Raw genomic sequence first — 27,620 nt, 5'->3', positions numbered from 1 at the left:
GGAAATGGTTAAATTATGATGTGATTTGGCAAACAACGCTCCAAAGGACACCTTTAAACATCATTGATTAAGATTAATTCAAACTGATACGGCTAGTCTGAACCAAAACTTCGTATCCAGTAGATTGTGGCAAGGTGGCGGTACCTTCCCCTGATACTTATATGGAGAAGACTGCCATTAATTATGTTAATAAAAAGCTGTGTATGACTAGGTGATGGCATCACTACTATCATATACACTTAATATTGACCACAATCAGTCATATTGAAGGATTATGTGGTAGCACCTATACTCTATAATGGGGTATAGAATTAGAGATCATCATTCCAGTTACTACACATACATGCTATTGACCGATGAAGTTATTGTCCACTAATTAAATCAACAATTTCAACACTTGATTTAATTAGTGGATAATAACTTTGTCAGTCAATAGCATGTATGTGTAGTAACTGGAAAAGATGATCAATAAGTCACTATCCCATTATAGATTATATGTGCTACCACATATTCCTTCAATATGACTGATTGTGGTCAATATTATGTGTATATGATAGCAGTGATGCCATCACCTGGTCATACACAACTTTTTATTAACGTAATTAATGGCAGTCATATCCATATAACTATCAGGGGAGGGTAATGTCACCTTGCCACAATATACTGGATACGAAGTTTTGGTTCAGCCTAGCCGGATCAGTATGAATTGATCTTACTCAATGATGTTTGAAGGTGTCCTTTGGAGCATTGTTCACCAAATCACATCATAATTTAACCATTTCCTGTCATCCTCCCATAGTTTAGACTAGTTCTTTAAGCACATATTGACCTTTGTCAGTCAATTATTTTAAGTGTGTTGACTGGAGCGATGTTCTCCAAGTCACACTTTAGCTTTGAGCGTAATTGAACTCTGTTGGTCAATGTTCACCAAGTCACACTTTAGTTTTCAATATAATTCTGCTGTTATTCCCTATGTTCAATGGCAGCGGTCACCAGGTCTGAATTATGATGGTAGTGTTCCACACACAGTTCTTAGAGTATGTGTGTGGATCACCTCCACGAAGACAAATTGGGTACCCCATTGCCGCCACATTATCCCATACTTTAGTGTTTTCTGTAACTCATAACCATAACTTCGTCATGAAGCTCAATCAGGCATGTGCATTAGTTTATTTTGAGTTGATTCTAGATCATTTCAGGTCAAATATACTAATCTTCAATAATGATCATCTCTTTTATATGGCCCGTATTGCCAGATGTTACAGATTAGATGTAGACTTGTTCATAAGTTCATTCATGACCATTAGTGTGCTAAGTCATGAGGGTGTTCATGCATTGTAACCATAGCTAAGCAAATGCTTAAACGTCTCAAAAAAAAAAAAAAAAAAAAAAAAAAAAAAAAAAAAAAAAAAAAAAAAAAAAAAAAATAGGCCTAGTCATAATAATGACAATGTTGGCTTTATATTATCCTTCCCACTCCTAAGTTCTTTTTAGGTGATTAAACTTTGTGCTTAAGCACAAAATTTTCCTAGACACGTCATACGTTGTAAGCATGTGATGCCTTCCTCATATCATGACCAACGAATACTTCATAAATGTTAAGACAGTCGATCTAAGTGCGTTCTGTACAGGTTATGCCCTTTTCCTCTGTTATACCTTTTATTTCACTTTACTACTAAATTCAAGGTCAGCAGATAGGTTTGTGTCTTGTCCCAACAAGTAACTATCATAAAGTTCATGCACAGGCACAAGGTATTGTATCCGCCTAGGCGGACCTCATGACACTACGGTCAGTTCCAGTACAGCACTCGTGGCTGCTGCATCGCAGTCGTGAAGTGGGACCAAGGCAGTTCCAGATAAGTTTTATAGTCTGATGATAATTTATGGGTTTGTAGTTTTAGCTTGACAATGTCCACTATGGAGAAATGGTAGTTATTTTTATTCTGATGAAGGTTGGGTTATCCCGACTGAAACCTAGGTAAATCTAGGTAAACTCTGCAACTGAGGCTGTTGGTTTTTAAATTAAAATTAATATTTGTACAGTTGTGACAAGGCCGTGAAATGTTGAAAGTATCATTTCATTTTATTTAAAAGGGCTCACTATTATACGATCGCAGTAGTGTCTACCAACTTACATTGATCTAATTTGGTTGTGATTAATGATCTAAGCAAGTCCACTCTATGTGTGAGTTCTGAGTCTTCAAATGCTTTTTCCAAGGCCATTAAGGCTTCTGCTGCCATATTCATGTCCCTTATATGAGAATAATTCATTTTGTCCATGAAAAGTATAATCCAGGAATGTGCCTTTTTGTCTCTCTTCTTCAAAGGACCATCCCATTTCAATGGATCTGGAGGTGGGTTTTCAACAGCATCCCACAGTTCATCATGGTCCAAATGTGCCTTTATGGCAATTTCCGTGTTGAATAGTTTTCATGCCCAGAGCAACTTTTCAACCAATGGAAGTCCAGTTGGGGCTTTACCACTCATTTTTAGGTCTGAGTGAGAGAAAAAATTTTTAGGAGTCTGAATGCACTGAATGCAAGAACAATCAGGTGGCAAAATATTAATAATCAGCACACGCATAACTTTTGAACCAGCTCTTAATTTCTGCGCACCTTATTTTCACACCTGTATCTGGGCCTATAATCTTTTGTTGAGCATTTTTTAAAATATAATCATGAAAGCTTTCTGAAACAATGTTTTATTAATTAATCAGTATGTGCATAACAACAAGTAAATAACCCAGAATGTACAATAACCACGGAGTAACTACAACGCAATGAAATAATAATAATAATAATAACAACAATAATAATAATAAAAAACCTGTCGATATCAATTCGTATATCTCAACAAATGCCTCCACTGGCGAGAGCAATCTGTCCTTACCATACTGTTCAAATTCATATACCACAGAACCATATACCTGTTGTAGGTTGTTTATCTAATGGCTTCCACAGCAAAAATTTAATTTTAAATTTATGTGTAATTCTCATGAAATTTAAAAATTTAAAATGCTGTCACAATCTTCTCATTAAGTGGTATAATCTTATATTAAATGTTAAACACAATAGGACAAGTGTTTCATTTAGGAACTGTCATTCAGTATTTGAGACTGAGAGCACTTAGCAACTTCCAACAAATTTGACACATAATTTCGACTTTTACAAATCTTTTTCTTTCTTACACTCCCTCCCTCCTCAAAAAACATTCTGAAAAGAAAGAATTTTATCTCTTATTACACTTTCACTGTTCATGCAGGCAAACTTCAGCACATTCGCATGACATTTTAATTTATTACTTCTTTACTACTAATTCTAGTCACAACACAGTTTGCAAAGAGTATCCACATGTACCACTGAATGTACCTCCAAAATTATATCATTGTATGATGCAGAGTTCAGGAGATGTGATGCCATAAAGATTGACAGGCATGAGAAACTAGCTTTTGCTTGTTGTTGTTGTGGTCTTCAGTCCTGAGACTGGTTTGATGCAGCTCTCCATGCTACTCTATCCTGTGCAAGCTTCTTCATCTCCCAGTACCTACTGCAACCTACATCCTTCTGAATCTGCTTAGTGTATTCATCTCTTGGTCTCCCTCTATGATTTTTACCCTCCACGGTGCCCTCCAATGCTAAATTTGTGATCCCTTGATGCCTCAAAACATGGCCTACCAACCGATCCCTTCTTCTAGTCAAGTTGTGCCACAAACTTCTCTTCTCCCCAATCCTACTCAATACCTCCTCATTAGTTACGTGATCTACCCACCTTCTCTTCAACATTCTTCTGTAGCACCACATTTCGAAAGCTTCTATTCTCTTCTTGTCCAAACTAGTTACCGTCCATGTTTCACTTCCATACATGGCTACACTCCCTACAAATACTTTCAGAAACGACTTCCTGACACTTAAATCTATACTCGATGTTAACAAATTTCTCTTCTTGAGAAACGCTTTCCTTGCCATTGCCAGTCTACATTTTATATCCTCTCTACTTCGACCATCATCAGTTATTTTACTCCCTAAATAGCAAAACTCCTTTACTACTTTAAGTGTCTCATTTCCTAATCTAATTCCCTCAGCATCACCCGACTTAATTTGACTACATTCCATTATTCTCGTTTTGCTTTTGTTGATGTTCATCTTATATCCTCCTTTCAAGACACTGTCCATTCCGTTCAACTGCTCTTCCAAGTCCTTTGCTGTCTCTGACAGAATTACAATTTCATCGGCAAACCTCAATGTTTTTACTTCTTCCCCATGAATTTTAATACCTACTCCGAATTTTTCTTTTGTTTCCTTTACTGCTTGCTCAATATACAGATTGAATAACATCGGGGAGAGGCTACAACCCTGTCTCACTCCTTTCCCAACCACTGCTTCCCTTTCATGCTCCTCGACTCTTATAACTGCCATCTGGTTTCTATACAAATTGTAAATAGCCTTTCACTCCCTGTATTTTACCCCTGCCACCTTCAGAATTTGAAAGAGAGTATTCCAGTTAACATTGTCAAAAGCTTTCACTAAGTCTACAAATGCTAGAAACGTAGGTTTGCCTTTTCTTAATCTTTCTTCTAAGATAAGTCGTAATGTTAGTATAGCCTCACGTGTTCCAACATTTCTACGGAATCCAAACTGATCTTCCCCGAGGTCTGCTTCTACCAGTTTTTCCATTCGTCTGTAAAGAATTCGCGTTAGTATTTTGCAGCTCTGACTTATTAAACTGATAGTTTGGTAATTTTCACATCTGTCAACACCTGCTTTCTTTGGGATTGGAATTATTATATTCTTCTTGAAGTCTGAGGGTATTTCGCCTGTCTCATACATCGTGCTCACCAGATGGTAGAGTTTTGTCATGACTGGCTCTCCCGAGGCCATCAGTAGTTCTAATGGAATGTTGTCTACTCCCGGGGCCTTGTTTCGACTCAGGTCTTTCAGTGCTTTGTCAAGCTCTTCATGCAGTATCTTGTCTCCCATTTCATCTTCATCTACATCCTCTTCCATTTCCATAATATTGTCCTCAAGTACATCGCCCTTGTATAAACCCTCTATATACTCCTTCCACCTTTCTGCCTTCCCTTCTTTGCTTAGAACTGGGTTGCCATCTGAGCTCTTGATATTCATAAAAGTGGTTCTCTTCTCTCCAAATGTCTCTTTAATTTTCCTGTAGGCAGTATCTATCTTACCCCTAGTGAGACAAGCCTCTACATCCTTACATTTGTCCTCTAGCCATCCCTGCTTAGCCATTTTGCACTTCCTGTCGATCTCATTTTTGAGACGTTTGTATTCCTTTTTGCCTACTTCATTTACTGCATTTTTATATTTTCTCCATTCATCAATTAAATTCAATATTTCTTCTGTTACCCAAGGATTTCTATTAGCCCTCGTCTTTTTACGTACTTGATCGTCTGCTGCCTTCACTACTCCATCCCTCAGAGCTACCCATTCTTCTTCTATTTCCCTTATGCTCTCCCTGAAACTCTCTACAACCTCTGGTTCTTTCAGTTTATCCAGGTCCCATCTCCTTAAATTCCCACCTTTTTGCAGTTTCTTCAGTTTCAATCTGCAGTTCATAACCAATAGATTGTGGTCAGAATCTACATCTGCCCCAGGAAATGTCTTACAATTTAAAACCTGGTTCCTAAATCCCTGTCTTACCATTATATAATCTATCTGATACCTTTTAGTATCTCCAGGATTCTTCCAGGTATACAACCTTCTTTTATGATTCTTGAACCAAGTGTTAGCTATGATTAAGTTATGCTCTGTGCAAAATTCTACAAGGCGGCTTCCTCTTTCATTCCTTCCCCCCAATCCATATTCACCCACTATGTTTCCTTCTCTCCCTTTTCCTACTGATGAATTCCAGTCACCCATGACTATTAAATTTTCGTCTCCCTTCACTACCTGAATAATTTCTTTTATCTCGTCATACATTTCATCTATTTCTTCATCATCTGCAGAGCTAGTTGGCATATAAACTTGTACTACTGTAGTAGGCATGGGCTTTGTGTCTATCTTGGTGACAATAATGCGTTCACTATGCTGTTTGTAGTAGCTAACCCGCACTCCTATTTTTTTTATTCATTATTAAACCTACTCCTGCATTACCCCTATTTGATTTTGTATTTATAACCCTGTAATCACCTGACCAAAAGTCTTGTTCCTCCTGCCACCGAACTTCACTAATTCCCACTATATCTAACTTTAACCTATCCATTTCCCTTTTTAAATTTTCTAACCTACCTGCCCGGTTAAGGGATCTGACATTCCACGCTCCGATCCGTAGAACACCAGTTTTCTTTCTCCTGATAACGACGTACTCCTGAGCTTTTGCTTACTCAAACCATAGATTAGATTAGATTAGATTAGATTAATACTAGTTCCATGGATCATGAATACGATATTTCGTAATGATGTGGAACGAGTCGAATTTTCCAATACATGACATAATTAGGTTAATTTAACAACATACTTCAGTTAATATAACAACTTTATTTTTTTGTGTTTTTTTGTTTTTCTTTATTTTTTATTTTATTTATTTTTTTATTTATTTTTTATTTTTTTTCTTAATTTATATCTAAAAATTCCTCTATGGAGTAGAAGGAGTTGTCATTCAGAAATTCTTTTAATTTCTTCTTAAATACTTGTTGGTTATCTGTCAGACTTTTGATACCATTTGGTAAGTGACCAAAGACTTTAGTGGCAGTATAATTCATCCCTTTCTGTGCCAAAGTTAGATTTAATCTTGAATAGTGAAGATCGTCCTTTCTCCTAGTATTGTAGTTATGCACACTGCTATTACTTTTGAGTTGGGTTTGGTTGTTAATAACAAATTTCATAAGAGAGTATATATACTGAGAAGCTACTGTGAATATCCCTAGATCCTTAAATAAATGTCTGCAGGATGATCTTGGGTGGACTCCAGCTATTATTCTGATTACACGCTTTTGTGCAATAAATACTTTATTCCTCAGTGATGAATTACCCCAAAATATGATGCCATATGACAGCAATGAGTGAAAATAGGCGTAGTAAGCTAATTTACTAAGATGTTTATCACCAAAATTTGCAATGACCCTTATTGCATAAGTAGCTGAACTCAAACGTTTCAGCAGATCATCAATGTGTTTCTTCCATTTTAATCTCTCATCAATGGACATACCTAAAAATTTGGAATATTCTACCTTAGCTATATGCTTCTGATTAAGGTCTATATTTATTAATGGTGTCATACCATTCACTGTACGGAACTGTATGTACTGTGTCTTATCAAAATTCAGTGAGAGTCCGTTTACAAGGAACCACTTAGTAATTTTCTGAAAGACAGTATTGACAATTTCATCAGTTAATTCTTGTTTCTCAGGTGTAATTACTATACTTGTATCATCAGCGAAGAGAACTCACTTTGCCTCTTCATGAATATAGAATGGCAAGTCATTAATACATAATAAGAACAACAAAGGACCCAAGACTGACCCTTGTGGAACCCCATTCTTGATAGTTCCCCAGTTTGAGGAATGTGCTGATCTTTGCATGTTACGAGAACTACTTATTTCAACTTTCTGCACTTTTCCAGTTAGGTACGAATTAAACCATTTGTGCACTGTCCCACTCATGCCACAATACTTGAGCTTGTCTAGCAGAATTTCATGATTTACACAATCAAAAGCCTTTGAGAGATCACAAAAAATCCCAATGGGTGGTGTTCGGTTATTCAGATCATTCAAAATTTGACTGGTGAAAGCATATAGGGCATTTTCTGTTGAAAAACCTTTCTGGAAACCAAACTGACATTTTGTTAGTACTTCATTTTTACAGATATGTGAAGCTACTCTTGAATACATTACTTTCTCAAAAATTTTGGATAAAGCTGTTAGAAGGGAGATTGGAAGGTAATTGTTGACATCAGATCTATCCCCCTTTTTATGCAAAGGTATAACAATAGCATATTTCAGTCTATCAGGGAAAATGCCCTGTTCCAGAGAGCTATTACACAGGTGGCTGAGAATCTTACTTATCTGTTGAGAACAAGCTTTTAGTATTTTGCTGGAAATGCCATCAATTCCATGTGAGTTTTTGCTTTTAAGCAAGTTTATTATTTTCCTAATTTCAGAGGGAGAAGTGGGTGAGATTTCAATTGTATCAAATTGCATAGGTATGGCCTCTTCCATTAACAGCCTAGCATCTTCTAATGAACACCTGGATCCTACTATATCCACAACATTTAGAAAATGATTATTAAAAATATTTTCAACTTCTGACTTTTTGTTCGTAAAGTTTTCATTCAATTTGATGGTACTACTGTCTTCCTCTGCTCTTGGTTGACCTGTTTCTCTTTTAATAATATTCCAAATTGTTTTAATTTTATTATCAGAGTTGCTGATTTCAGACATGATACACATACTCCTGGATTTTTTAATAACTTTTCTTAATATAACACAGTAGTTTTTATAATATTTGATAGTTTCTGGGTCACTACTCTTTCTTGCTGTCAGATACATTTCCCTTTTCCCGTTACAAGATATTTTTATACCCTTAGTAAGCCATGGTTTGTTACAAGGTTTCTTACGAGTATATTTAACTATTTTCTTGGGGAAGCAGTTTTCAAATGCATTTACAAAAATGTCATGAAATAAATTATATTTTAAATTGGCATCAGATTCACGGTACACCTCATCCCAGTCTAACTGCTGTAGGCTTTCCCTGAAATTTGCAATTGTTAAATCGTTGACTGAACGTACTACTTTGGAGGACTGTTTAGTATTGCTGAATGGAGCTATGTCATATATTGTAACTAGCTGTGCACCATGATCAGAAAGACCATTCTCAACAGGCTGAGCATTTATCTGGTTAAAATTATCTTGGTCTATAAAGAAGTTATCTATCAGTGAGCTGCTATCCTTTACCACCCGAGTAGGAAAATCAATAACGGGTGTCAAATTGAAAGAACCGAGTAATACTTCAAGGTCATTTTTCCTATTACCCTCTTTCAGAGAATCTACATTGAAGTCCCCACAAATAATAATTTGCTTCCCCCTGTCTGACAGATAGCACAACAAGGAGTCCAAATTTTTCAGAAATAGATGAAAATTTCCTGATGGGGACCTATATACAGTTACAATTATAAATGTGCCTTTATTTAATTTAAGCTCACAGGCACATGCTTCTATATGTTTCTCTACACAAAACTTTTTTGTTTCTATACTTTTTGCACAATGATAACTTTTGACATATATGGCAACTCCTCCTTTCTCCATATTTTCTCTCATTACATGTGCAGAGAGCTTATAACCACTTACATTTACCTTATCCATATCAGTAACAATGTGATGCTCAGACAGGCATAGTATATCTATTTCATTCTCAGCTTCTAAATCTTCTAAACAAACCAGAAGCTCATCTACTTTATTCTTTAAACTCCCAATATTTTGATGAAATATACTTCCATTATTTTTAATTATACTTTTATGAGAACTTTTCCTTATTCTAACATTTGCAGTACTCTCCTGTCTGAGTTTCTCATTGTGCTTAGGCCTAGTTCCTATACCAGTGGTCACATGGTGTTCAGAGAGGCAGATTATGTCAATTGGGTTGGGTGACTTTAATTCATAAATGCAATTACCTAGGACTGAGATACAACTTGGTGGAGATAAAATTTCTGGTGATTGGTGAAAATTTATAATTGATAGCTGTGATTGGTGATCCAATGTGCTAGAATTGTGCTGTTTAATTTCTTTCCTAAACTGAAGATTTGTTTCAATCCTAACCTCTCGTATAACTTGACATCTTTCTGTCTTACCTATCCTAAAAAAGGTGCTGCTCGAACACCTGTAACCACTGGTATTTTACCATTCATGGCAGTGCCTCCCCCCCTTAAATTTCCTGCTATTACCCCAGCCAGTTTCCCCTTCCCTTTCCTGTTGAGATGTAGGCCGTGCCTGGTACAGTCCCACCTACTGAGATAATCAACAGGAACCCCACCAATATGAGCCCTCGCACCCGACCCAAGCAGCCGTTCCAACTCCAAATTAACTCTCCCAACAGAAGAGTTCAAATGAGGCCGGTCGTGGCGTCTCAGGACAGATACAAATTCAACATTGGTGTGTCTCGATGCCGACGCAATCTTTACCAGGTCACACTCTATACTGTACCCAGGATCTCTGTCGATGCTGTTCCCTGGCCCTCCCACAATAACCACGGTGTCTTCCCTGGTAAATCCTTTACAGAGTGAACCTAAATCCTCTGTCACCTGATCCAGACTAGCACTTGGTTTGAAAAAATTTGTGACCTGGTATTCTGGTCCTAATTCCTTCTGCAGAAGTTGGCCTACACCTCTGGCATGAGAACTGCCTAACAACAAAACTTTCTTCTTTTTCGATGACTTTCCTACATTCTTTTTCAATTTCCTATTGAAAGTTTGTTGTGTCCTGTCTACACCTACCTCATCCAGTGTTTCATAATGAGGGCAGTTTGTGACTTACAACAATCATTAAGTGTAATTTCAAACCTTTCCTAAACTTTTTCTCAGTTACATGCTTAAAGCCAAGTATTCAACACATCAACTCACTTGTAAAGTAATCAGACATTTGAAGCTGTTTTACACATGGGAATTCAGTTCCTTAAAGATCTGGGGGTTTACTTACTTTCAACTAACAGAAAAAACTCAGATCTGTAGAAGGCCAAAGGCTGTAAATAATTCTTGAATATATTAGTGAATCTATTAAATTTCATATCTTTTAAATTATAACTGTTAAAATTTACTATTCATAGTCATCTAGGGAACACTCTTTTTAAGCTATATTAGCAACTTCTTAAATTAAATTATAATGAACTTACCTTCCCATGCTTCAAACATGTCATTGATTATGAAATCCATGAAACCTATCTGTGACTTGGGTATAGAACAAGTAGTTCTGTCAAACATAGGCATCATTACTGGAAGGTTGGCTGCCTTTTCTTCATCAGTCTATGGAAAGAAAAGTAGATTAGATCAAACAAATTTGTCAAATTTTATTGAGTTTAATTACATTAGTTATCAGAAATTAATCATTCATGCCAATTTCAAAAATGAAAATGGAGGCTATAGATAAACATTTGATTTGATTTGATTTTTTATTGGTCCAGTTTTAACATATAGCAGAAATTGTACAATTGATATTGTACAGGTCAAAGATAAGTTACAATAATACATAGTATTAGCAATTAAAATTAGGTACATACTACAATTAATTTTGTTACTTATTCAGAAATTCTCTGACAGAATAGAAACAGTGCTTTATTAGAAATGCCTTTAGTTTAGCTTTAAATATTGGATGAATAGTATTTTTTATTTCCTCTGGTATCTTATTGTGTAGTATTACACCAATGTTAATTATGCTCCTCTGATAGGTGGTTGTTCTGTGATATTTTTGATGTATATTTGATTCCCTTCGAACCTTTTTTTTAGCAGTGGTGAAACTTTTGCTATTTTAAAAATATGTGGGAATATACCAGTTTTTAAAGAGAGGTTGAAAATTTTTGCCAAGGGGTTTCCTATGTGGTGAGCACATTCTTTTAATATGAAATCAGGTACTTCATCAAGACCACTTGACATTTTATTGCTTAGCGATTTAATTTTACTTATAATTTCATTGGGGTTTGTTTCATACACATACATAGAAGCAGTCGAGATCACTGACTTGCTGGAGAAATTTGGGACATTTAAGAATTACTTCATAGTTCTGTGATTGTCTACAAGCACAGCATTTTACTTTATTCACCTTTCCATTCAGAAAAAACAGTTTAGCACACACAGAAGTTTATATGGGCATCATAGGTGTAAAAGCAACTCGATTTGTTAATAACCCCACTGCAACTAGTTATGGATGTTTAACACTGTCTTTTACTTTTAGCAGCCAGATTAATTCTCTATGTGATGAATCCACCAGTAAATTATGTAATAATAATTTCTAAATATTCATGTATTGTAAGTTCCAATAATACCTATCTTTCAATTTCAAGTGCTAATTTCAATAATCCCTTTGATAAAAAGGAAGGAAGGAAGGAAGATTAGGGTTTAATGTCCCGTCAAGTGAGGTCATTAGAGATGGAGCACAAGCTCTGATTGTATCAAGGATGGGGGAGGAAATTGGCCATGCCCTTTCCAAGGAACCATCCCAGCATTTGCCTGGGAAATCTATATCAGGATGGTTGAATACGGATTTGAATCATCGTCTTCCCAAATCTGAGTCCAGTGTGCTAATGCTGCACTACATCACTATGTCTGTTTGATACGATGGATCCAGTGAAGCATCAGGGGGTAGGCCAAATTTTGTATATGAAGTATTCATTGCTGAGCAACAATTGTACAACTTGATACAGTTTTAGAGTAGCATTTTGTGATATATTTGGCTCCAAATGGTAAATACTGCAGTTAAAATTGGTGGTATTTAATACAAGCATTCCTGTTACTCTTTCACAATTTATGTAAGAAAGTTTTATTCCATAAAAGTTTATCATATTATTATTATTGTTATTATTATTATTATTATTTCATTTTGAAACTGAAAAAGATAAAAGGAGTTATAGATACAATAATGCTTGATTATTTGCTTTTACACTCTGATAAAGACATTTAAGAAGGAACATTTAAATCTCTGAACAAGAAAAATTATATTTAGAAGATTTTGAACAAAAATTAATTACACACGGTATCTCCTGAGTCTAACTATGAAATCTGTTTTAGTGAACACATTCTGTTTACAGAAATATAATTGAAAATAATGATGTAAGCAAATCCAGTACATCTTGAACATTTCATTATAAATTTGAATTTAGTTTATAGAGGAAAACTATACTTTCATTAGATTCCTATGGTAGTTTCAAAATGTCTTCACATTTAATGTAATTCAGTTTTTTGGAAAATTTATGGTAATTCTAGAAGTTCTTGTTCCAGTAACTTCATGTGTCAAAACCTAACTTATATATTTCAATAGAAAGTGCAGCAGTGCCAGTTTCTTTGGCATTTTTTGTTATGTTCAATTCAATTCCTGTGGATTCTGTTGCTCAGTTGTTTAGGTACACTCACTGTACTTGTATTTCAACATTTTAATGCTTTGCAAACATTGTGAAAACTGCAAAACAGAACAATGAAGAAAAATAAATAAGAATATCCACAAAATTAGCATTTAGATTTGTTTTCTTAAAAACCTGTGTCTTGCAAGGATGATGAATTTCATCATCTGAATTCACAATAAAAGTATTTGTAATACAGTAGTTCCTTACCAAAAGTGAAATAAAACAGTTCCAATTATTATTATTATTATTATTATTATTATTATTATTATTATTTCTAGAGAGATCATCTGTGGACAATTTATTTTATGAAATTAATAACTGATACACATATTAAAACATTTTATAATATTTACAAATGAGTTGGACATTATAGTTACAACATTTTAAAAATCATGATTAATTTGGGAAAGGAACTTTACAATCCCTAAGTGAGGTGGTATCAGAATTAGTGATATAATAGAATGATGTACACTAATCATGATGTAATGAAAACACCATGTATATGCCAAAAATGATATCTGAAAACACAAAAATATCCCTGTGATAACCTCAGAGTTACTACACACAGACAATAAAAAAGTAAGTTGTTTTCTGTACAAATCTGCTAACAAAGATACAGCAAAAATTTGGGAATCTTAAACAGAAACTTGAAGTTGCCGCCGCTCATACCTCACCTGTCATTCAACAACATCTTTGCCTCTGTACTTCTGTCTCGGCTGACATCTCTGCCTGAACTCTTTGCCTTTACAAATGTCTGCTTGTGTCTGTGTATGTGCGGGTGGATATGTGTGTGTGTGTGTGTGTGTGTGCGCGAGTGTATACCTGTCCTTTTCTCCCCCTAAGGTAAGTCTTTCCGCTCCCGGGATTGAAATGACTCCTTACCCTCTCCCCTAAAACCCACATCTTTTCGTCTTTCCCTCTCCATCCCTCTTTCCTGATGAAGCAACCGTTGGTTGCGAAAGCTTGAATTTTGTGTGTATGTTTGTGTTTGTTTGTGTGTCTATCAACATGCCAGCGCTTTCGTTTGGTAAGTTGTACCATCTTTCTTTTTAGATATATTTTTCCCACGTGGAATGTTTCCCTCTATTATATTCATATCATTAATTAGGTGGATAGATAGATAGATACTGGCAATTCCTGAAGAGGGATTATCAGCTAACTGCTGAAAGTCTTTCAATTGTTTCAATTGGACACCTCTTCAGCAACTTGCATGCCCCTAACCTACCCCAGAAATCCTACCAGGAAAGGGACTTACAGTTTAATGTGAAGTTGGAACATTGTGTCATTCCTGGGGTATTTTTCCATCACTGAGAGGTGAAGGTGTGGTTAAAGACAGACTGAAACTAACCAGGATTCAATCCTGTGACCTTTTGCTTTCCTGGCATGTGCTTTAGCGTTAGACCATCAAGCTCTGCTCCTTATAAAAAATATGCTTTGATTCATTCTACATCCTTTGAGGTTTTTCTTTATAGTGGGCTCTAGTAAGAAGACTGAAAGTTTGATGTTTATAATGACTGCATAGAAAATTATCAAGAAAATTCTCATAAAGCATAGCGTACTTCTTTCTTTCATTTATTATGGGCAAATATCATATAAAGCAAAATATTCTCTTTCATAATGTATTCAACTCATTCATTCATTCATCATATTCCATAGACCCATCAAACAGGAGAAGATTCAGGGATGTGAAATGAATAACACTAAGGTAATCATACATGTTCAAACAAAGACTGCACCCTGATTATCCAGTTGTGATACTATGAGATTTGCTCAACTTCACTACACAGCAACATTTTTATAAGAGTTTTTTGAGTTTAGTGAGACTATTTCAAATGTCAAATCAGACTATATGGTTCAAGAAACCCTATCAAGTGTCAAACATCTATGATGACTTTTAGTGAAATACTGCCAACAATTACACATATTTTAGTAGGTTTGCTCTTCTCCTACCAGGTCAGCTTTAGTGCTATGTTGTTACAGTTAGACCAGATTTATGTCACAACGGAAGTATACTAGCCAGTGAATCTTTCCCACAGAACTCATTTTTCAATATTGATAAGCTGGAATACTTCATTTTTGATGTATCCATGCATAATACTTCATTCATCCAGTAGTTTTCATGACTGTAAGGAAACTCTGTTCATATGGCATGAGACAAGACTAACTGCAAAGACTGTTTTTCAGTGTCACATTTAATTATTTTGAGAATACCATGATCTATGGCAAAGGAATATGAAATATTTAGGAGGTTATATGTGATGTTGTTAAAGGCATACTATTAATATTTACTGTTGTGACAGTGCCACGACATTTAACAGTGCCGCCATGACAGTACGCGCAAACGGCGATAGAGGTGCTCCGCAACTCGGCTGAGCGCGGGAGCGCCACCTAGCTACGAACGGCGCCGGCCCCATGTCATGGCACGGCAGTCGAATGAGAGATACTGAGTTGTTATCATGTAACCAGCTATTGTTCATAAGTGAGTGTGTTTGAATATCCACGCAATTATTGGTGATTGAAGGTTATAACACTTTTTGGCGACGAGGTCAGATATTTTCACTGCGTTGTGGATTTGTGTGTTCGTGACGGGGCAGACATGGAACAGCTTATGCAAGTGCTCATTGAACAACAAACACAGCTGACGGCTGCTATTCAGGCGCTGTCGATGTCGCTTACTCATCGTCTGTCTTCCTCTTCTCCGCCTCCATTCCTTCCTTACGACGAGGCCGCTGAAGACTGGGAGGATTATGAGAAGCATTTGCGGCAACACTTCTTGGCTTTCGGCGTTGTCAATGCTCCTATGTGTAAGTCGTTATTTCTAACTTGGATTTCCCCATGGATCTATCAGCTGCTATCTCAGTTAGCCCCTCTGCGGGAACCTGCCTCCCTGTCCTTCCAAGAAATGTGTGACTTATTGTCTAACTATTACCGCAAAAACACCCACGTCGCTGCCGCCCGCGTGGCGTTCTACCAGTGTCGTAAACAGCCCCATCAATCTTACCGGGCTTGGGCTGCGGAACTACACGGTCTGAGTAGGAAATGTCAGTTTGTCATGGACACTCATCATGAGTCTTATGCTGATTGAATGGTTAGGGATGCTATTCTACAGCTTGCTCCTGATAAAGAAGTTTGGCAACGTTCCCTACAACTGCCAAACCCGTCGTCGTCAGAAATTCTAAGTATCGCTCAATCCTTTGAAGTGTCTCACGCTGCTGGCGCGCAAATAGACGCGTGGTGTGGTGTAGGTGCTGTACAGTCAACTTTCGACAAAGACAATTTGCCTGTTTCACAGGAGAACGAAGATGTGGCGGCGGTTCACTCGTGTAAACGTCACGTTGGGCCGCAACGCTCGCAGCGAAAACAGCAACCACAGAAGCAGGTTCGTTCCGCACTTCCTTCTTGCCCACGTTGTTTCGTACAGCATGACAGGGCCGCGTGTCCAAAACGTTGGGCCACGTGTAATTCATGTAGGAAAAAAGGCCACATTGCTTCTGTGTGTCAGTCCCCTAATGTTCCTGTCGACGAGGATGAGGCATCGGACATGGATGTTAACTGTGTGCTCTCTCAAACAAATAAGTTGTTTGTTACTGTTCGTGTTCTGGATAAAGACATTCGCATGCAAGTGGACACTGGCTCTGCAGTAACTCTCATTAATTCTCGCACGTATTTGGAGTTGGGCTCCCCTCCCTTGTCTCCAGTTACACGAGATCTGAGAACTTATAATAAACAGCAAATTCCTATCATTGGCCAGTTTGATGCTTCCACTGCCTACAAGTCTGTTGTTAGGCCCCTCACATTTTATGTGGTGGATCATGCGGGCACTGAAAACCTGTTCGGTTATGATGCTTTCCAGTTGTTCGGGTTCTCCATTGATGATAATGTGCACCTCATATCTGAGGATATTCCGTATCAACAGCTGGGTGGATTGTGTTCTGAATTTTCGTCTGTGTTCTCTGCTGGTCTGGGTCGTGCCAAGGATTTTGAAGCCCACATTACTCTTAAACCTACAGCTCGCCCTAAGTTTTTCCGGGCACGCCCTATTTCGGTGGCGTTGCGTGCACCTGTCAACGCTGGGATAGACAGGTTAACAGCTTCAGGGATTCTCCTTCCTGTTACCTCCAGCGAATGGGCATCGCCAATCGTGGTGGTTTCTAAACCAAACGGGAGTCTGTGATTGTGTGGTGATTTTAAAGCCACCGTCAATGCTCAGAGCCTCATTGACACTTATCCTCTTCCCCGTCCTGAGGAGTTATTTACCAAGCTCGCTGGAGGCCAGTTCTTTTCCAAACTTGACTTATCGGAGGCGTACCATCAGTTGCCATTGGATGCTTCTTCCAAGGAATTTCTCATCAACACTCCTTGTGGGTTGTATCAGTACCAGCGGTTACCATTTGGCGTCGCTAGCGCGCCGGCCATTTCTCAGCGGTTTATGGAACAGCTCACGGCTTCCGTTCCCGGCTACATAAACTATCTGGATGACATTGTTGTCATGGGGGCCTCCACTGAGGACCACCTTCGCAATTTGCGTTCACTGTTTCGGGTTTTGCATTCGGCTGGGTTGAAGTGCAATCTGGACAAGTCTTCCAACCCTCCATTGTGTATCTTGGTTTCCACTTGTCCCGTGAGGGCATACGTCCTCTATGTCAGCACGTTGTGGCCATTAACGCTCTACCCCAGCCGTCTATGGTCAAAGACCTTCAGGCGTTTCTAGGCAAGATTGCTTATTATCACAAATTCATTCCATCCGCGGCAGCAGTAGCTCATCCTCTGCATCAGCTGTTATGCAAAAACGTCCCTTTCTGTTGGTCCGACAAGTGTGAGCAAACTTTTGTCCACCTGAAGGCTCATTTGCAGTCGGCGCCTTGTCTTGCCACATTCCGTCTGGGTCAGCACTTGGTTCTGGTGACTGACACGTCACAGTATGGCCAAGGGGCTGTTCTCGCCCATCGGTATGAGAATGGGTTGGAACGATCCATCGCCTATGCTTCCAAGACCCTCAATGATGCGCAACGGCGTTACTCTCAAATTGAAAGGGAGGCGCTCGCTATCATTTATGCTCTAAAAAAGTTCAGCGTTTTTTGTATGGTTCTAAGTTTCACCTCATCACCGATCACAAGCTGTTGCTCTCTCTGTTCAGCCCATCGGCGTCGCTTCCAGATAAGGCAGCTCACCGCCTGCAACGTTGGGCCTTATACTTGTCTCGTTTTCACTATGAGATTCACTATCACCCCACGGCCCAGCATGCCAATGCTGACGCATTGTCGCGATTGCCGATGGGCCCCGACCCGGTTTTTGATCGTGATGAACTACTCTGTTTCCACACTGATGAGGATGAACGTCGTGCGGTCGAGGGTTTCCCACTTACAGGTTTGCAGGTCGCTTTGACTACTGCGCGGGACCAGGTCCTGTGTCAGGTGATCGGTTTTGTTCAACGGGGTTGGCCGGACAGGACCAAGGGCCAGGCATCGGATCCCCTTCGCAACTACCATGCCTTGCGCCTTCGTCTGTCTGTTCGTGATGGTGCTGTTCTTCTGGCCACGGATGGCGCATCTCCACGGGTCATGGTGCCAGCCTCTCTTCACAAAGATGTTCTCAAACTGTTGCATGAAGGCCATTGGGGGATTTCTCGGACTAAGTCCCTGGCCTGCAGGCACGATTATTGGCCCGGTATTGATTAGGACATCGCCCACATGGTTGCTGCGTGTGGTCAGTGTGCTCAACAAATGGCTGGACCTTGTACAATGCCCTCTCCGTGGCCTGATCCGGCGCAGCCATGGGAACGGGTGCACGCTGACTATGCTGGCCCCTTCCTCGGTACTTATTGGCTACTGTTGATTGACGCCTTCTCGAAGTTTCTGTTTGTTGTTCGATGTCCGTCGCCCACCACTGTGGCGACGACGCTGGCTTTGTCCAAAATACTTGCGCTAGAAGGTCTTCCATCCACGATCGTCATGGACAATGGCCCTCAGTTCTCTTTGCAGGCCTTCCGTGATTTTTGTACTGGACAAGGGATTCATCATGTTACTGCACCGCCCCTCCATCCGCAATCGAATGGGGAGGTCGAGCGCCTTGTCCGCACTTTCAAAAGCCAGATGAAAAAATTCCTTAGTGATTTTTCCACAGATGACGCTCTGCTGCAATATCTGAGTTCCTATCGCTTCACGCCTCTGGGTGATCGCAGCCCTGCTGAACTCTTGCATGGCCGCCAACCGCACACTCTACTGCACCTGCTTCACCCTGTCAGGCCTTGTGCTGTGTCCCCTAGTGCGGGAAAATACTCGGTGGGCGCCGATGTGTGGGCATGAGGGTATGGATCTCGGCCTAAATGGATTCCAGGGGTGGTCAAGGCTCTTCGCGGCCGCCAGCTTTGTGAAATACGTACGGACGATGGCATGGTTGTTCGCCATTATGACCAGATGTGCCCACGAGTGGTGGCCACGCTGGTGCCACCGCCCCTTCCTTCGCCTCCACCAGCCCGAGAAGCCAGTCCTGTCACTGCTGCCACTCTACCGTACATGTTGATGCAGCTGACGTCACTACCGCTTCCGAGTACACTGAAACCGGCCCCAGTCGCGACGCCACCTTCTCCGGGACCCATCTCGCTGGAGCATACCCCCAGGTCCACGACACATATGGCTGCTGCTCTGGAGATTTCACCCATCATCTCGTCCAGGAGGCACGTTCCATGCACAAGCTTCCATCCTGGACATTTTCGACCATACTCTCGTGTCTCTCCACGGGATCTTCTCGGGGCCTCACAAGAGGCCATGGATGTCTCCGCACTGTCCATGTCTCCAAGGAAGTGAGTGTTCCCCCCCCCCCCCCCCCCCCCCCAAGGGGGGAAAAGTTTTGTGACAGTGCCATGACATTTAACAGTGCCGCCACAACAGTACGCGCAAACGGCGATAGAGGCGCTCCGCAACTCGGCTGAGCGCGGGAGCGCCACCTAGCTACGAACGGCGCCGGCCGCATGTCACGGCACGGCAGTCGAATGAGAGATACTGAGTTGTTATCATGTAACCAGCTATTGTTCATAAGTGAGTGTGTTTGAATATCCACGCAATTATTGGTGATTAAAGGTTATAACATTTACCACATAAAGTTTTCCCATCTTTGATTTCTACATTAACTGTAATGTAATGTTTCCCCACACTCTACATCTGGTACACCATCTCCATGGCATGATGTCTACTCAAATGTATTACCACTATTCTCATGCTTAAATATTCACTGACTTTACAAGAAATTCAATTTCCCTGACTGAGAACTTGAGAGACTCCCAACTGGAATAAATTACTGATTAATGGGCATTTATCATCTAGCAAGTACACTTCTATGCTAGTATGTCCAAAAACACAATCAACTTCACTCAGATTAGCAAGTTGTGACAGACAATACTATAATCCTCTTCCCTCACACTAACTTCTGATTATTAGACATAATGGCCAGATCTAGTTTACATTTAAATTAAAATTCCACTTACTACAACTTACACCCTTTACATTCCAAGTGTACAGCTTGTATGATTCATAGTAACAGCTTCCACGTGGTGTTTTCATATAACATTTTCTTAAAAGTTTAAACTACATTACACACTTACATTATTTATATATTAGGAGTGTGCTTCATTTTCATTACATTAAACAGACATATTTTAAGTGCTGATGAGACACAAAAGTATTAGAGGTGACATTTATGAGGTCTGTTCAAAAAATCCCAGAACATTTGTAATTTCCAGAACATTTGTAATTTCATACCAATGGTGTGTTGATGTGAAATGCAGTTGGCATCCCTGCACATACCTGTGTTTAATGTGTAACTGCCAGAAGTTTCATTGTTGTATGTCTGTTAGTTATTGTTCAGTGCTGTATTAAGTATAATGTTGTGATGCACAGTTTGCGAATTTTGAAATGGCAGAGTTATAGGAGCAACATGCCTGCATTTTGCGTGAAACTCAAGAAAACCTTTACAGAGACACACAAAATGATATGGAAACTTGATGTTACAAATGGGTCACATGGTTTAAAAATGGACAGATGGAAGTTGAAGATGACTCTCATTCAGAACGTCCTTCGACATCTGCCTATGATGCTCGTGTCAGGAACGTCAATGAAATTGTGAATGCCAATTGAAGACTGACTGTCCAAGAGGTTGCAGAAGAATGTAACATTTTAGTAAGATCATGTAACGAAATCCTGAACTGCATCTTGGAATGCATCATGTTGCTGACAAGTTTCTCTCATGGCTCATGAGTCATGTGTGACTGTTGCACAAAAAATGAGATCACTATGCTTCCTCATCCTCCATACTCTCCATATCTGGTCCCTCTGGACATTTTTCTCTTATTTCCAAAGCTGAAAATCCTGTTGAAAGGATGAAGATTTGCAATGATAGATGAGCTTCTGCTTCTGGAAGTGGAAATGGCATTGGGAGCAGTGTATTAATTGTGGAGGAGAGTATTTCAAAATCAACCATGCACAATAAGTAAAAGGTAAGAGTAGAAAAATTCTGTGGACATAGCTCCAGAATTTTTTGAACAGACCTCTTATAGTACAGTAACAAATTTACTTATCCCATGTGTATGGTATACTAATTTTCAGGGCAGCCTGTTATGGTTTATTGAGAAAATGAAGATTAGGATGAAATGTAACCAAACTTGTCACCCTATAAGCAGATACAGGGAACTCAAGAATGACAAGTTACAATCTCCAGATTTTGAGAAAGCCCTATGTTACAGAAAATAATATGAAACAAAGATGAGTCAGTGTGGTGCTGGCATTACTGATTAGCTTTCTTAGATGTTTTATAAACATTAAATTACATATTTAAGAAGCATCTGAAAAGGAATAAATTGAAAAACAATGTACTGCAGCTTAATGAAGTCTCCTCACCTGGCTGAAATATTCTTCTGCTATCCTGCGAGCCCACTCAACACAGAGCCTCAGTGGTCTTGCTGGATTGCTCACATCTGCACACTTTATCAGCATGCGTTTTACAACTGCAATATTTTCTGGTGCCGTCAAGAAATTGTTCATATCAGCTGAATCGGAACCCACCTGGTACATAAAATTTTAGCGTTATATTATGTATCAAGAACTTAAAATAGTTGCTTTGCTAGGCAGAATGAAAGTGATTGCATTTTATAAATAAATTACTTTTAGATAGGCCTGACTGACCAAAATTGCTCAGTGAAATACAACAAAAATTATATCTTTTGTTGATATTGTAGAAGAGGGAGATGTGGGAAGAGAGAGAGAAAAAGGAACATGTACTATAACTTCAGACCTTAAAAGTTCTGTTGGTGTAATTTGCACAGAGTTTTATTTATGTTTACAGAGCTGAACAGGCAAGGATGCAGCTTGAGCTACACTGTTCTGAGTGTAAAATAACTGCAGAATAATTCTTTTTCACTGTATACTTAATTGGAGATGAGTTTTATGTGAGATTTCCAAATGAGAAGTGCTTTAACATACGGAATAGTTTCCTGAGCTGAGGCATGTTTTCCATATTCAGCTAATGGGAGATAAAGTCATCAAATATGTAGCAAATATGTATTTGCTGAAAATGAAACAAGAGAAAAAGTGTTATGACACTGCACATATTCGAAGAAGAGATTGATATAAATTGAGCTCATGAAATGAATTACACTCATATGACATGGAAGTTAATGGATGAATTCCAATTGCTAAATGAACTGATACTGAAAGCAATGACTGCTTTAATAATAATAACAATGATAATACCACTATAAACATTAAATACCACTAGTCTCAGAAACATATGAAAAATAGTTTTTTGTGCTGAACTGACAAAATGTAGTACCTCAAGCACAATAAATCCTGCATGCAAGAAATATGCTGAAGTTAGTAAATACTGATTACTAGAAGTGTATTGCTGTAATGTGATCTCTCAAATTTTCTCACAGTGACTGATTATATTTGTGCTTCCACATATGCAGCAAAGTACTTTTTTCTGTTTTATGCATAAAATGGTGAAGCATACAATCCTAGATAAACTGTTCTTGAAGTTTCCTTATCCTATGCAAGGATTCCTGGCAGGTTACGTTGAGTTATCATCAGATTCCACTGAAAAAAATAGCTTTTTGTATTTTATGGTAGATTTTCAATGAAAAGCCCAGGTGGTAGACATTAAAGATATACAGATATTAAAGCCAGTAATTGCTAAAGTAAAAGATGACTTGTTGGAATGTGTTTTAGAGGCAATTTGAGAAGGGAGGATGATCAATCAGTTTAGGGTGGAAATATGTCAAATTACTCCATCTTGGGCATTGCAGGAGTTCATTTACAAGGAATATTGGAGGGAAGAAGCTTCTCATGAGAAGAAGCTTCTCATGAATTTATTATTAAGTATATGGGGAAAGTTAGAAAACTGTGTTGGTGGTGTGTTTACTACATCCTGGAAAGAAAATCATCAAACAAATATTACATGGTTAAAGACTCATACATAGACAAAGAACAGTATTTTGTAAAATCCCTAGATTTGGGCACTGTTAGTTGGACACAGTTAGAAGAGTTGGTGTGAAATGTTTAAACAATGGAATATGTAGAGTTTAGAAGGGAGAAGTGGATGCCTGATCTGGGATGGGAGAACAGTGAAGAAAATGAAGACAGTGGGAGAAGGCAGAACACTCAGTCAGACCACAGTAACTGGAGGCAGTATTCATGTGTATGTGAGATGTACTTATGTGAATGTTTGTGCGTTGCATTTTGAAGGAGGACTTTTTTGTTTGAAAGCTTAAATGTTAAGCAGTCATTTCATTGTACCTGTATACAAATCAATGCTTCCTGTGTGTGGTGAGTGACAATATATTATTTCTATACTGTTGAACAAAAGGTTTTCCAGTTTGACCTGGAGAGTATCACAATAGGAGGCCAGGCATACAGCCCAATTCCCAGAAAAAAGGGGAGAAAGCAATAAATCATTGCATATGTGGTGAGCTGGTGCATGTAAGTAGAAACTAACCAAAGAAGGGTGTGAACTGGGGTCTTGGACAATTACTGCCACAAGGGGAAGGTGAAGGAAGAACAATTTATACAATAAGAGCAGGCAAGCTAATGCATTTGCCTTTGTTTGTTCCACTGTTCATAATGAGCCAGTCCATGGTTGCTAAATCCAGGAAATACTATTTCAGCTGTGGATTATGACTGGCGCTGTGTCAGTAAGGCTAACTGTAAATGGAATAAGTTGAAGAAAGAAGTGGCTAATCAATCTGATGTTGGGTGAAAGGGGTGGTAGCAGTGAAGATTGGTAGAGAAGGATTTACATCGAAGATTAGTGTTTCTGTTAGTAAGAATTTGGCAAAAAATTGTATGAGGGCTATTCAGAAAGTAAGGTCCAATAGGTTGCAAAGTGGAAACGACAGTGAAAAGCCAATGAAACGTTGCACTGACGTCTTGGGCAGTGTCTCTAGTATGCCTGTGAATCTTGTCACATCACTCTTTTCAGTTCTGAGTACACACTGAGCATGTAAAGATGCCTATAACAGTAGTGTCTCCTGCCAAGTATGTCTGCCCGCTGTGAGGTTTAGCCTAAATTTATGGAATCCCATGTACCTGTCATGCATTTCCTTCTTCATGACAATTCTTGGCCACACAACACAGGGGCAGTGAGGAAGCCCTTGCAGAATTTTCAATGGGAATTGTTTGATCATGCACCACACAGCCCGGAATTAGGACTGGCTCATGTTCATCTCTGTTCACATGAACCCCTGGCTATGACAATAACATTTTGGCAAAAACAACAAACTGCAGGCCAGTGTAGAGAAGTGGCGGAACACACAGGCAACTGTCTTCTATGATGAGGGTATTGGAAAGTTGGTACAATGCTACAACAAATGTTTAAGATGGAGCACCAACTATGCAGAGAAGTAGCTGCAAGATGTAGCAAGCTGTTGCAAATAGAACATTTTTGACTTTCATTGTGATTTCCATTTTGAGGCTGAATGGACCTTACATCTACATCTACATCTATACTCCGCGAGCCACCTTATGGTGTGTGGTGGAGGGTACTTATTGTACCACTATCTGATCCCCCCTTCCCTGTTCCATTCACGAATTGTGCGTGGGAAGAACGACTGCTTGTAAGTCTCCGTATTTGCTCTAATTTCTCGGATCTTTTCGTTGTGATCATTACGCGAGATATATGTGGGCGGTAGTAATATGTTGCCCATCTCTTCCTGGAATGTGCTCTCTCGTAATTTCGATAATAAACCTCTCCGTATTGCGTAACGCCTTTCTTGAAGTGTCCGCCACTGGAGCTTGTTCAGCATCTCCGTAACGCTCTCGCGCTGACTAAATGTCCCCATGACGAATCACGCTGCTTTTCGCTGGATCATGTCTATCTCTTCTATTAATCCAACCTGGTAAGGGTCCCATACTGATGAGCAATACTCAAGAATCGGACGAACAAGCGTTTTGTAAGCTACTTCTTTCGTCGATGAGTCACATTTTCTTAGAATTCTTCCTATGAATCTCAACCTGGCGCCTGCTTTTCCCACTATTTGTTTTATGTGATCATTCCACTTCAGATCGCTCCGGATAGTAACTCCTAAGTATTTTACGGTCGTTACCGCTTCCAATGATTTACCACCTATGGCATAATCGTACTGGAATGGATTTCTGCCCCTATGTATGCGCATTATATTACATTTATCTACGTTTAGGGAAAGCTGCCAGCTGTCGCACCATGCATTAATCCTCTGCAGGTCCTCCTGGAGTATGTACGAGTCTTCTGATGTTGCTACTTTCTTGTAGACAACCGTGTCATCTGCAAATAGCCTCACGGAGCTACCGATGTTGTCAACTAAGTCATTTATGTATATTGTAAACAATAAAGGTCCTATCATGCTTCCCTGCGGTACTCCCAAAATTACCTCTACATCTGCAGATTTTGAACCATTAAGAATGACATGTTGTGTTCTTTCTTCTAGGAAATCCTGAATCCAATCACAAACCTGGTCCGATATTCCGTAAGCTCGTATTTTTTTCACTAAACGTAAGTGCGGAACCGTATCAAATGCCTTCCTGAAGTCCAGGAATACGGCATCAATCTGCTCGCCAGTGTCTACGGCACTGTGAATTTCTTGGGAAAATAGGGCGAGCTGAGTTTCACATGATCTCTGTTTGCGGAATCCATGTTGGTTATGATGAAGGAGATTTGTATTATCTAAGAACGTCATAATACGAGAACACAAAACATGTTCCATTATTTTACAACAGATTGACGTAAGCGAAATAGGCCTATAATTATTCGCATCTGATTTATGACCCTTCTTGAAAATGGGAACGACCTGCGCTTTCTTCCAGTCGCTAGGTACTTTACGTTCTTCCAGCGATCTATTTTCTCAATAGCCCTCATATTTTTGGAACTGACCTTATAACCAGGGTCAGCCTCATTACTGATTGGAGTGAACTTTTCATTTAAACTCAGACCACAAGAGAGTTTTACATTTTGTAGCCATAAGAAATGGGGAAGGCCATAGTTGCCAGTAGTAAACAAGTAATTTGGGAGGAAAAAAGAAGAAGAAGAAGAAGAAGAAGAAGCAAAGCTGACAGAAGAACAATTGGGATGCCTAGATACAGGAACTCAAAATGGAGTAAAATGTTACATTCAGAGTATTCTGACGTCTTGACCCCCAAGTTATGTGTTGATACGTTGCTGGAGTATTGACTGGATATTTTTGAACTCAATCAAGTCCCTTTTGGGTTACCCACTGGTGTGGCAATATTTTCTCAGTTGATGGATAGTATATTTGCAGACATTAAGTTTCAATTTGTGTATCACTGTCTCAATGATTTAGTGTTTTAATGGTCAACCCACCCAAGTTTAAATCTGCATGTGTCGATGAGATTCTTGGAACACATTGCCATGAAGGAGCATATAACCTTAGTGTTCAAGCCATTGGTCAGTTTCTGACCTTCAGGAACTTAAAGGTGGTAGCTCAGTTCATCAGAATGATGAACTACTTCTGTGCATTAATATCAGAGTTTGCTGATTGAATGAATTACACAGAAAGGGGTGAAGGTATCAACTGGTTTATCGCAAGAAGCATCCTTCATGGTGCTGAAGCAGGCTTTAATGATATCTCAAGTTCTGGTTCATCCTGATTTCAATCAGCCATTTACCTAGCAAACTAATGTCTCAGCATTTGGAATAGGGGATGTTTTACTACAGAAAAAGAGGAAGGAAGGAGATTGATTGCCTATGCTTCTAGAGCTTGAAAAGGGGTATTCAATGTAGGAGTTGGAAGTTTTAGCCATGTTATTCAGAGTGGAGAGATTTAAATGCTATTTGGATCACATGCAATTTAAAATGGAAACAGATAACCAAGTGTTGACTTGGGTCCTTGACCATCCACATAAGATTGGAAGAATTGGGCATTGGTCTACTAGAAGATTGGCATTTCAGTTTAAGGTGTGAAGTATTAAATGGTCAAATAACAATACTGCTGATGACTGAGCAAAATATCTGAATCTGAAGAGGGTGGGAAGTTAGTGCACAATAAGCCTGCAGAAAACAAAGAAACTCTCTTGATCTGTTCTG

The 27,620-nt window shown here is 39.1% G+C and overlaps 1 protein-coding gene across 2 annotated transcripts in view; it reads right to left on the bottom strand.

The window, feature by feature from the left end:
• The window catches only part of LOC124798448 (high affinity cAMP-specific and IBMX-insensitive 3',5'-cyclic phosphodiesterase 8A), a 1,735,971-nt gene that overhangs the window by 21,946 nt on the left and 1,686,405 nt on the right, over nucleotides 1-27,620 (bottom strand). For both annotated transcript variants that reach the window (XM_047261866.1, XM_047261867.1), the window contains exons 18-19: nucleotides 21,950-22,114; nucleotides 10,839-10,968 (exon numbers count right to left, since the gene is read on the bottom strand). In XM_047261866.1, coding sequence (XP_047117822.1) covers nucleotides 10,839-10,968; nucleotides 21,950-22,114 — 295 coding nt within the window. The remainder of the gene's footprint in view (nucleotides 1-10,838; nucleotides 10,969-21,949; nucleotides 22,115-27,620) is intronic.

The sequence above is a fragment of the Schistocerca piceifrons genome, chromosome 5 (assembly GCF_021461385.2).
Source record: "Schistocerca piceifrons isolate TAMUIC-IGC-003096 chromosome 5, iqSchPice1.1, whole genome shotgun sequence".
In the NCBI taxonomy this organism is placed as follows: domain Eukaryota; kingdom Metazoa; phylum Arthropoda; class Insecta; order Orthoptera; family Acrididae; genus Schistocerca; species Schistocerca piceifrons.
This window is presented reverse-complemented; position numbering and strand designations above follow the sequence as displayed.